Source organism: Brassica rapa, chromosome A08, assembly GCF_000309985.2.
Source record: "Brassica rapa cultivar Chiifu-401-42 chromosome A08, CAAS_Brap_v3.01, whole genome shotgun sequence".
NCBI lineage: Eukaryota > Viridiplantae > Streptophyta > Magnoliopsida > Brassicales > Brassicaceae > Brassica > Brassica rapa.
In genome coordinates this window covers 14,560,590-14,572,932 of record NC_024802.2, presented here as the reverse complement: position 1 = coordinate 14,572,932, position 12,343 = coordinate 14,560,590, and the positions used below count along the sequence as shown (strand labels likewise).

General features: G+C 33.1%; 1 protein-coding gene across 2 annotated transcripts; it reads right to left on the bottom strand.

The window, feature by feature from the left end:
* Positions 1–3,896: 3,896 nt before the first annotated feature.
* On the bottom strand, positions 3,897–10,879 carry LOC103834698 (protein SMAX1-LIKE 4). Of its 2 annotated transcripts, none has more exons than XM_009110769.3 (3): positions 5,931–10,879; positions 5,631–5,850; positions 3,897–5,536 (listed from the first exon to the last, which is right to left on the bottom strand). In XM_009110769.3, exons 1-3 carry the CDS (start codon positions 7,244–7,246, stop codon positions 4,046–4,048), a joined length of 3,027 nt encoding a protein of 1,008 aa, XP_009109017.1. In that variant the 5' UTR covers positions 7,247–10,879; the 3' UTR covers positions 3,897–4,045. The 2 variants fall into 2 exon arrangements, with proteins under 2 accessions (XP_009109017.1, XP_009109016.1); XM_009110768.3 differs by having other exon boundaries at positions 3,897–5,542; positions 5,931–10,877.
* Between the last annotated feature and the right edge of the window lie 1,464 nt (positions 10,880–12,343).

The following is a 12,343-nucleotide window of genomic DNA, read 5'->3' as shown; positions in this document are numbered from 1 at the left end:
TCTAATTATAATCTTCTCCATGTTGAAACGAGATATAGTAATTTGCCGTGAAACCTCTATTTATTAAATGTTTCCAAACATTTTCACGATTTTTCAATTTTGAATTGTTGCATTTTCGACAAGGACATAACATCTTACCGCTTTTTGGGTGAGCGGTGTGGAATCTGCTTGATGCATAAATGTCTCCAGCCCCGCAAGGTATTCTTTCGTCACTCTCCCGTTAGCATCTCTATGCATATATATCCACCTTCGCAACTCAAAAATATTTCCGGAGGCCGACATTTTTTTTTCTTTCACGTTTTTTTTTCTTGTTGGTGTGTTTAAAATGATGTTCAAACGTCCATATTTATAGGAAATTTTTGAATCTGATAATTGTAATTTTGCTAGGAATTTACAACGAAATTTAGTTATGTTGCCGAAAAAACGTGTTACAACTACAAAGTTGGTGGATTCAAAATTTCCTTGCTAAGTAGACGTAAAATTTTCCTCGTAAAGTACACGCTACATTTACGTCGAGTTTACGAGAAAAACGTATTTCCTCGTAAAAGCCATGTGACATTACATCGACTTTACGACGAAATAATTTTGTCGTTATTTTAGGAGGAAATAACGTTGATTTTATATTTCCTCGTAAGTTCCTAGTAAAGTCGACGTAAATTTACGAGGATTAGTTTTTTTTGTTAAGTTTCCTTACTAAACTTGTGTTTTCTTGTAGTGTTGCTGTTATGATATGTCAAGATGTCATTACAAAATATGCTTTAAATCAAAGTCAAAGCCAATTTTTGGATTAAGCCAAAAGAAACTCATTCTTTCTCATGTATGACAATATAAGTTTTGATCACAAAAATTAAAATTGTCTTTAGTCTGGGTAAAAATTTGGTAGTAATGTAAATGGAAAGTGGGATTCGGTTTAGAGATATATAAGACAAAATAGTTTGACACTTGGAATATAATAAAACTAGTGTTGTAGTAGGACAATAGATAGCTTTTCTAAATTATAATATCTTCAACTTAGTTACATTGAATAAATGAAAAAGAAGTCCACTAATGGCGAAAAAATATTATGTTATATCAAGCAATGATTTAAAACCGATAAAAAGTTGCCATTTCCGCCGTCTGATACACAAATATTGTGACGGGTATTATTACACCTTTTCGCCAAAATATAATTAAAATTAACATTTTCTTGTCTTCAATTAACAATAAACTAAAATATAAAAATGTTGGGGTTGGTTTGTAGTGGAGGTCGAGAATGTGTATCCACATTCCATATAAACTAAAACCTAGTAATTAATAAATTAGTGGAAATGATCCATTATGTCACATTTGTATGATCTTGAGACTGATCCTATGATGTTTAGTCTTAATAGTGTGCATATATCTAGTGTTGTAAGGAAACACGTTTGATTTCTACAAGAATTGCCCTAGATATTGTAAAATAAGATTTGAAAGGGTTGATTATATATATGTTTTTCTCAACAAAATGTTTATATTTAACAATAGTGTATTTTTTTTTTTTACAAGAAGAATCTATCACTGAATCACTAAAAAGTTGAAATAATTCACATGCTGATACTATAACACTAGTCTTTTCTTTTTATGTAGATGTAAAGGGATAAGACTATCTGAAGTTATATAGTGCAACGCATGATAGGTCTATAGGATCTACCAAGGAGATCTAATTTTAACAAAAAAATGAAAAGGTAGTCATTGTTATGACAATTGGTTTGCCTAACATAATTCATAACTGATAGTGATTTTTGTAGGCATGTATTCTAGACCATTAATATATAACAATATTGATAGGTAATGGAGGTTACATGGCATGCATGCAAAGATGTCTTAGTGTCATAATTAGTTAGAGCAACCTTCAAAGTTTATATATATATAGGGCACTAAGCCAACACTGTCTTGAGCCACTCTTTAGCATAATGATCTTTCCACTACAATATGACAAGTGATATATTTAGTTCACATGAAACCATATCTCTCGTTTTTAGAAAGGTTTTCATTAATAAATAAATTAGGAGAGCACACCTTGTAGTCTGGTGGTAGTGAACGGGCTTTGGATGCAAACACATTTCGGATTTGATTTTCTTGCTGCGAAAACTAAATTACATTGTTCTGCTCACGTTGCGGATATGTCCGTATTAAAATCCAGAAGAGGGTTTGTCGTGGACTGCACCTCCCACCCGAGGATTAGATAGTATCTTTAATAGAGATGGGTTTAACCCTTTACTTTAATCCAAAAAAAATTAGGAAATGCAAAATCCTTAAATCATAATAACCCAAACGGGTCTGGTTTTAAAAAAAAAACTGGTTTGAACTAGAAGCTGACCCTCCAATCCAACCTAGAAAATCATATAACCAATTTGCATGTGTAAGTGTGGTTATTGGATAAAGTCTTATTCTAATGGGCTATTTAGCTTAATATACATAGAGTGAAAAATAATTAGGTAAGTGGTAAAAATTTATTATATTTGCACGTCTGGTAACGCAAGGATAGTGAAAATTATGGGTGTCGCCCTTTCATCTTGTGTAGCCTTTATTTTAAAACAGCAGTTATCGGGTGTGTGTCAGAGTTTAGTTCACCTAAAGCTTTGTGTGTGAGATCAAAAATATTTTAACAGAATATGGTTCCTTTGATTTTTGAACACACAGAATATATTTAGTACTAACCTATACTAAAAACATCACAACACTACATATACTTATGACATAATCATTCACTAAACATTAATTCCTAAAAACTAATCTCTAATTACTAAACAGTAAACCATAAAGCCTAAACTATAAGCTCTAATCCGCAAATTATAAACCTTAAAACTTATACTATAAACCCTAACCGAAAAACTCTTATGTTATTTGTGTTTATATTTGTATAATTGTAAAATTTGTGAAATTTAATTAGGAGATATTACAAAGTAAACCTCTAAGTTCACCATTAGTATAATAACCAAAAAAAAAATTGTCAAATCATATTGTTTTAAATAAGAAAGGATAAAAAACAAATAAAAAATAGAAATAATTACAAAAAAGAATCCTTTTTAACGATATTAACACCGTTAGTAAACTTAAAATTCCTAATCATAAATACTAAACCCCAAACATTTGGGTAAACCCAAAACCTTAAAGTAAATTCTAAATCCTTACGTAAATTCTAAACTCTTGAATAAATCTTAAATTTTTGGGTCAACTTTAACCTCTGGATAAATCCTAAACCTTTGAATAAATCATAAATATTGGGTTAATCATAAACCCTAAGGAATATCTATTAGGATTTATTCAAAAGTTTAGGATTTAACCAATGATTTAGGGTTTATGATTTAGAATTTAGAGTTTTTTTAACATTGTCTAACAATGCTTAAGAAATTCTTTTTCCTGACAATTAATACTATTTTTTTTTACTTTTTCTATTTTAAAATATAAAATAACTGAATAATTTTCTATTGGTTATAGGGCCATAAGGGTATAGAAGGTATATTTGAAAGAGAAACAGTAGACATACCACATAGCTAATTAATCTTTATTTCGTGTATATGCAATGCAATTGCCCTATTCTAATCCGTTTTCTCAAAAAAAAAAAAAAAATTCTAATCCGTGATTCATAGTTCTAATGTAAGAAAATAATTTCAAAGAAGAAAAGAATCAAAAGAATATCAGTGCTCAAAATGTAGTGCTTCAAACGATGTACCATAGGTTGAAGATTCGTACGAATTTATATGAAAAGAAAATAATTTAGTCCATGGAAAATGAGTAAATCTATACGAAAGATAATGGAATGAAAAAGATAATACTATTCAAAAAAGCAATAAAAACAAAAGCACATTCCATGATGAAGTGAGGCAACTTAATATTTTTTTTTAATAAGAGGCAACTTATGTTTACACAAAGAACAATGCGGTCAAGTTCCACTTTTCTTGGGTCATAATTAATTCCTCTTTTTCCTGCTATAAAGCAAGATAAATAAATAACAGCAAAAATAAGTAACATGAGATTTTCATAAAATTAATAAAAACAGCAACTAATTAAAAGCCAAATTAAGCTAATCAACAAAGGAAACTTGGATTCTGTTGGGTAGACATGTGCCCATGAATCCTTCCTCCTCGTATACCTCCCCCTGGTCAATCATATCTATACCCCTCAAACATAGGTTAATTACACTTATGCCCTCTTTCCCGCCGTTTTTGACCGTTACTAAACCCGTTTGAAAAACATTTTTCACCCACTCTTCAAACAAACCGTTAGCAAAAAACCCACACCCTCTGTAGAACTTTTCGATCAGTTCCGGTTCGACGGTAAACCCGAATCTCTCTTCATGTTGCCCGAGGATCTCTTCACAAGAATCTTTGATCTTCGTCACGAAAAACTTGGTTATATCTTCGTTGGACAAAACTGTGAAATCAAACCGGTTCTTGATCGAATCAAGAAAACGTTCTTGAGTGGCTGATTTCGCTGCTGCTTCCTCTTCTTGCTCTTCGGCGTCGACTCTTAAGTTAAGGTCAAGAGCATTTGGTCCGAAACTCAACTGTCTTGAGAACTCTTTCTTGATGTTGCTTATGTCGCAAGCCACATCCTCCTCTTCTTGGATTCTCGGATTCTTCATCTTAACCATCGTCGACACAGCGTCAGATTCCGGTTTCCTCTTGTTGTTTACCAAACCGGAACTCAATTTCTTACACTTCAGCACCATTGGTATGACAACATGTTCGTTGTCTTCACATTCATCGTCTTCTCTCGTCAAAAGGAAGATCATGTGGCTCTTCTTCCCTTGAGAATCATCCAAACCTCCGGACTTTCCAGCCTCAACTCTATCTACAAGGAGCTCCATGAACCGGTCGTCGGCTAAATCAACTCCTTCTATCAAAACAACAACCTTTTCTCCGTTTTTCAACGCCTTTTCGAGCTCCTCGTATGCTTCACTTGCCTTGGATGTTTTCAGGTTAATCTTCAACATGTTATCGACTGACCCGAAAAGGGAAGTTGCGACTGTGAGAGCCAATCTTCTTTTCGCAGAAACATCGTTCCCCGAAAGCAGCATCCAAGTATCTCTCCTTGTACTCCTCTTTACAAACTCTTCCATGGCTTCAACGACTGAAGGAAGAACTCCCCTTTGCCATGGAATGTTCTCTTGAAGCTTTTCTGATAACCCCCTCATTGTAGTGGATCTCTCTGGTTCTTCTTCATCATCAGATGGAAATGGAGAATGACCAAGTGCAAGAGTAATCTTGGCTTCCACACCTTCATCATTGCTAATCTTGAATCCATCCAAACTCAACTCATCGGTTAGATTCTTCTTTAGACTTTCTTGATTGTTAGTTCCGAAACTAAACTCAATAGTACACGAGTTCTGCCGTCTGAACTTGGCCACCGAGCTAGATGCACGTGAGTTTTGTTTTACACCTGACGAGTCCAAAAAAGCAGAGCTGCTCTGTTCCGCTCTCCAGCCAAAGCTTTGAGATGTCATGCCGGGTTTCATGTGGTGAAGAGCTTGACAAAACCGGTTCCATTTCTTCCTCAGTCCACTCAATTCATCCTGAAACTTAAACACACACAACAAAACGGTTCAAGTAACCAAAGAAACAATAATAAAGAAGAAATATATTTCATTTATTAACATTTTCTTTTACCTTTTGGTTAATGTTGTTGTTGTCTCCATGAGGTTGTAGCCAAGGTGGTAATATTTTGTGCTGAGCTGATATAAATGATTTTGCTTCTTTCTCATAGTTAAAAGCACATTCTCCACAAAAGTTTAGTTTATCATCTTCCTCTCCTTGTCCTGATCCTTCTTCCTTAACTCTAAAAGGCTTCATCTCAATCACTTGAGGAGCCATCTCAGAACTGTGACCACTGAAACATCAAGTACTTTAGTGATCAATGGTCTGGAAAAAAAAAAGAAAGATAGAAAGAAAGAAAGAATAAAGAAAAACCTGGAAGCATGGAGAGTTAGTGAAAGTTCTCCAGAAGGAGTTGAAACAGCTTGAAGAGCCCATTGAACATCAAGTGGTGGTTGCTTCATTTGACACCTCATGTATGTTTGGTAAGAAGCTGTTCCCAAGAGCCAAACTTTAGCTCCTGAGTTGCTATACTCATAAACCAATCTCCCTATCTCCTCCACTAGATGATCCGCCGCGCTGTACTGCGATGATGATGCGCTGTTTTCGCCGCTCCACACTGCCCAATTCAGATCCCCAAGACAAACAATCACACCTTTGCTACTCCAAGATGTGAATGAATCAACTTTCCTCTTCAGATCCCTCACTTGTCCCTCTATATCCTCCTTCTTCATGAAGTTCAACCCAACTTGTGAGAACTGAAACTTGATGAAGTGAGTTTGCTTTAAATCATCTGGAACTTCTCCTCTCTCTATTCTTCCCATCAGCTTTGCAACCACTCCTTCTGTTAGAGAGACAGAGTCTCCAACTATGACCGTGTTCCTCTTCTTGTTGTTTTTCTTCCCAAGAAGCACTTCAATGACCGGGTTTGCGTCTTCTCTCACATGATCTGGAGCAAATGTTTTGCCTTTAGGGAAGTGGAAGAAAGGGTTCTGCTCAAAAGAGTGATGAGTGGTCAAGTGACCATGCCATATCTTACTAGGGTTAGGGCTTAGAGTCCCTCCTCCTTGATTGTTTTCACTAGAAGTAGGAGAGCAAGGAGAAGAGAAGACACCAACAGAGGAAGAAGATCCATAGAAAACAGGGGAGACAACAGAGGAGTCATCATCTATGTTACCCTTCACCGAGACGCTAGAGAGTCCAGCTTCTCTCATCACTCTGCTCACACTAGGATCATCAAGAATCGACACGACGAGCTGCTCGAGTTCAACCTTAACCGCCAAGAAAGGTTGGTTCTGCTGGCTCTGCTGCTGCTCCACGCACCCTCTCCTCTGATGCGCCTGAGCTCTCTTCAGAGCCGCGACCAAAGCGTTGGAGAGCGAAGGCTGGGTCTGAAACAGAGGGTTTGGATTCGTGGGAAGCCTGTTGAGAGCAACGTTGAAACAGAGCTCGAGAGCTCGGCAATGGAGAGAAGGGTGAGCCATTTGTCGACCGAGGGATGTGAAAGGATGAGACTTTAGACATGCCCGTCGGAAAAGATTGGATCTTGTTGAAGTTAAAAGCGTTGAAGCTACGTGAAGTGGAGTGACTTGAGAATGGCCTCTCCTTCTTGCTAAGGTTAGAGATTGCTTCAAAACTGAAGCAGCCTCTGGTGTTAGTGTCTGGTGCACGGTATAAGCCCCTGTACGCATCACTAAACCACTCACCTTAAATCTTTACTCGGCCAAGAAACAAAAAAATGGTTGAGACTTTGAAGTTTTGTTTGAAGCTTAAAGGAAGAAACAGAGTAATGGTCGAAGACTCGAAGTAAGCTTTAGTGTTAAAAAGATATGTTTTAATGTTTAGTGTGTGAGAAGTGTCGAAGAGATGAGGGCTGATCAATTATGGTTTTATAATGTTGAGTTGGTTTCATACTTTCGATGTTGTTTTTCTTTTAGTTTAAATATCATTTTTCCTTTATGGTTTTTGTTTTTAAATAAATTATACTCTCCTTTTGCTTTCGTCTTTTGAATAGTAAAACAGCTTTCTGAAGCTTTTTTGAATTTCCCACTTCCTTCAAGCTTCGTTTCCCTCCACAGGTTCAAGTTAAAAATGTATTGGAACTATATTTAAATATCATCTTTATATGTTACATATGAATATTGATGGCCGGCTTAATAATAGCTGAGGCCCAGTGAATTTTTTAAAGTATGGTTATACTTTTTATATATACAAATAGCATTAGTATATATGGCACTAAAAGTTTTTCATTTCCAGTTTTTGAAATAAAACTATTTTGGCTTTACCATGTAACAATAGTTGTTTTGGTATCGTAGGAGGTAGTACTCATATCTATATTTCACTTTTTTTCTTGAATCTGCTTCTACATCCGGGCTTGTCTAGGTCCGTAACCTATAGTTTTCCTGACCCGAAAACAACATAATTGTAAGAAACTTCAGAAAGTTTATATAATTAACAAAAATGTAAAATTATATACATGATATTCATATGCATGGATGTGCCTTGTGCATACAGAATTGGTCCTTCAAAAGTTGATTGGATATTTTAACAAAATTAAAAACGATTGAAAATAAGTTTTAACTATTTAAGATATACAAAAGAGGGCATGTTTGATTGGTCCAGGACATGACTGATCCTAGATCGACAATTTAATACTAGATTTTGATTCTTCAACCAAAAAAATGGTGTATCTTGGCCCGCATGTTTATAGTCTACCAAAACATCTCTATATATACATATAAGTTACTGGGAGGTTTTAAAGTTGTATTTCAAGTTGTGTTCGAGCGATCTATGTGACCATATTGAAAATTTTGAACCAGAAATAATGCTTTTTCGTAATGCGGAAGATCCGACTTATGAACATTTGGTCCATGTTCGTTTTAATATTTTAAATCATTTTGGTATTGATCAAAAACAAGTTATGTTACTAATATATTCGAAGAGTCATGACAAACTTAAATTTGAGAAAGACAGTAATCAAAATTTACTAGAATATGAAAAAGGAAATTTACAAGAATGTGAAATAAGAAAATGATATAAAGGAGAAAAAAATTACAAGAATATTAATGATCAACTGAAATGAGCCATCCAAGAAGATTAAATAACAAGATTATGGGTTTTTTACTCTTTAAGATTAATAAAAAGGTATATATAAATATAATATTTTCTTTTATGTACGGAATAGTATCATATAAAAGAAAGAGTCATCTTTAAACGATTTTTATCTTCTTGAATTCTCTCCAGTCTCGATCTTCCTAGAACTAAAGAACTCAAAGAACGTAACTACAAAGAAAAGCAAAAGTTAATATTAAAGAGACGTGAAAGTAAATTTGCAATAAATCAAATGTATATAAACCAAAATTTATTATATAGTTCAGTTACAAAAAAAAAAAATATATATATATATAGTTAAAGTGAGGTCACTGTTTTGAGGATGATATTTGAAGAGAGACAGAATTTCATTCCTCAAGTCCCCAAAAGAAAGTAACAATCTGTCTCCTATCTTTCAATTCTCAAAGCACTATCTTCTCTCTTTCTATCTCTAACCACATAATAACATGTGGGTATGGGTATGTTTATTTAACCTAAAATATATCACTTGAGCAACTTATATCCAAATATCATAAATTCGAGTAAACTATACTTTTATAAAAGAAAATATATATTTGTATGTCAATGTAATTCTAGTAATGTTATAAAACCTAAAGGCTAAATTCCAAACCTAATATATTCACTTAAGATCTTGACTGAGAAAATTTAGGAGAAAAAATGAAAAAAATATTTAGTTTCTTGTTAGGGTTTTGCCATCACACCTAATGTTATCGAATTATTATAGAACATTAGTGTAATGTGTATGTATATATATTACGACATTACATAATAAACTGAACACAAATTGCGATTCTGCGTTATTGTTTGATTTAAAAAATCTCAGTATCAATAATATAGCCAAAGGTAAACTTGGACCTTTACAGTAGTATTAGTATATGAGACTATATATGTGTATGAAATCTTCCGGTTTCATAGCTTGATCTTAAACTAATTCGACCTAATGCATGCTTCCTCTAAATGGTGAATTTGCGAAAGTTTCCTTATTAACCTAACTAGGTCCTTGTCCGCGCCACGCGCGGATAGTATTTTGATTTTTTTTTTCATATTTTTGTACTATTATGTCAATTGTTTTGTTTTATAAAATGTTATGTTTTTACTGTAAATTTTGAATTAAAAATCAAATTTTCCCTTACTGTAAAGTAAGTTAATTTTTTTGAATCCTACCATAACACATTATATATGAAGAGAATATAGTTGGTCTTTATATTCTTATTTGGTGTAATATTGAAATTTTGATGGTTTGTTTAAATGGTTTTTTTTAATTATATATTTTAGGATTGATTTTTGTGACTATATTCTATAATTGTCTAAAAATATTGTTTATCACATATAAACATCCACATAAATATGGACTTCTGATAAATTTGTTCATTGAGATATTTAGTTTCACTATCAACTTTATTCTCTTTTTTGACACCCTCATGCTAGCTTGTGGGGCTAGCCAACTTGGTGCAAAAGAGTTTACAAAAACTGACCAAGATGCGCATGATCGGACACCTTTTGCTAGGCTATTCGTACGAAATTTTAAAGATTTAGGAACATAAGCAATAGAAAGTTCAGAAAATTCTTTGGATACAGCATGTATTTCGTCGAGCTTCGAGTCCTACGCAGGCCAATCTTCCTCCTTTTGAATGAGTATAACCAGTTGTTCACAGTCGATTGAAAGACCATCTCTCTGTGTCTAAACTTCAGTATCACTTGCATTGCCCATAGAAAACCTTCAGCTTCCGCTTGCAGCGGTGATTTGGTGCGTGTATACCGGCCCTTGCTCCAAACAGCATTGGAAAGTCACCATCCATTAACATAAAACCAAGTCCAGCTATGTCTCTTTCATTTATCCAGGATGTCTAGCAGGAGCGTTTCTTTGCGGAGGAACAGTTGTGTCCGTTACCTCGACTCCCATATCAATCTCTATAATCTCGTCTATATGTTGAGCTATCCTCCAACACTCTGCTTCAATTTTATTAACTAATGGAAAAGACATAATTCCTACGACACTATTAATGATTGTTTTTTTTTTGTAATACCGATACAACAAACTTATGTTTTATTTAACAAAACTCTTATTTTAATTTTGTATTAAAGAATCAATCATATTTTATATTATCCATAATTTTAGTAAATTTGCTTATTTGTCATGTTTTTATTAGGTTTTAGCTAAATCATTGATTTATTATTTATTTTTATCTAAGTCACTAATTTATTAATTTAAAAATACCCTTAATTAATATTATATATATATATATATATATTAAAAATGAATTTTATTTTAGTAATATTAAATTTCTATTTTATATTAAAATTTAGTTAGTTTTTCTTATTTGTCATATTTTTTAGGTTTTAGACTTTTAGATAGGTTATTGATTTATTATTAATTTCTAACTGATTCGCTAATGTGTTAATTAAAACAATACCCTTAATGAATTTTATATATAATTAAAAATGAATTTATTAATCATACAAAATTTATATGTTATATTAATATTAAATAATTGATTCTAAAATAATATAATAAAATTATCAAAAAATTTAAAAATAAGATAATTCTTATATATATTTTGTTGCTATCTGAAAACAATATTTTTATTATAAAAGTCAAAAAGATACAAAAAATTATAATTAAATATTATTCAAGAAAAAAACATTTATATAAAGATATTTTCTAAATTATTTCTAAGATATGAGTGTTTAAAAAAATTTAACACGAAATGTTTAAAACACGGGATTATGCTTATGAGAGAGTGGTTTGGAATGGGCTTTGAGATGGGTCGAATGGGCTCCGAAAATAGTTTCTTTTTTTAACTTAAGTCTAGTCTGGATGACATGGTACTTTGATTGGTCCTGATTATTTGTGCACATGTGGATAGGTTTAGGAAGCTAGGATTTAGTTCGTTTTATATAGTGGGATATCTAATGCTAACAGAAAAGATTGGTGGTCCTCGCTGGCGCGCGATGTGTCAGGATAAAATAAACATCGCATGTATTGTTATGTAGAATGTTAAGCTTTATTGTGTGATGCCGTTAAGTTACCACAACTTTTGATCATGCATGGTACTCGAATAAATTTTTTTTTTTGACCAAATGGTACTCGAATAATTACCATATTTTTATTCAACGTGTATACGTATTTCATAATCATTATGTCGTCTCCCATGCAAAAGCTACACCTCACGTACCAAATTTTCTAATAATGTTTAAAGTATTTCAATAATCAGTACATGTATATGAGCTAATACAAACACATGGTTGCTTCTACTTAATGGTTTCTGACATGTAATTGAAGACTCTATCACAATTCAAAAATAATTCCCTGGAAACATTTATCACGGTCGTTAGTACTTAATTAGTACCAAAAAAAACATTTATCACGGTCGTTCACAGCAAATTTAACTTAGTTCTTTTTTAAAATCGGGAAGCTCGGACAAGATCTTTATCTTCCCCAAAACATCCTGTCCAACGGAAGTTGAACTAGCTATGTACGCAATGTATAGGGCCGTCCCGGTAATTTTGGTGGCCTAAAGCCAAACAAATCTTTTTGTTATATAAGATATCTTAAGTCATTATCACGAGTATATCTACTTTGATATACGTTTCCGTTATGTGGTGTAAGTTAGCACACTATGTGGTTAGGTTTAAGTTAGTAGAACACTTGTATATAAAGGAAACAAGAGTGTACA

Coding starts and splice junctions, on each gene's coding strand:
- LOC103834698 (XM_009110768.3), bottom strand. CDS start 7,246: ATGCGTACAGGGGCTTATACCGTGCACCAGACACTAACACCAGAGGCT. Junction 5,851..5,930: donor CTAACTCTCCATGCTTCCAG/GTTTTTCTTTAT, acceptor TTGATGTTTCAG/TGGTCACAGTTCTGAGATGG. Junction 5,543..5,630: donor ACAACAACATTAACCAAAAG/GTAAAAGAAAAT, acceptor TGTGTGTTTAAG/TTTCAGGATGAATTGAGTGG.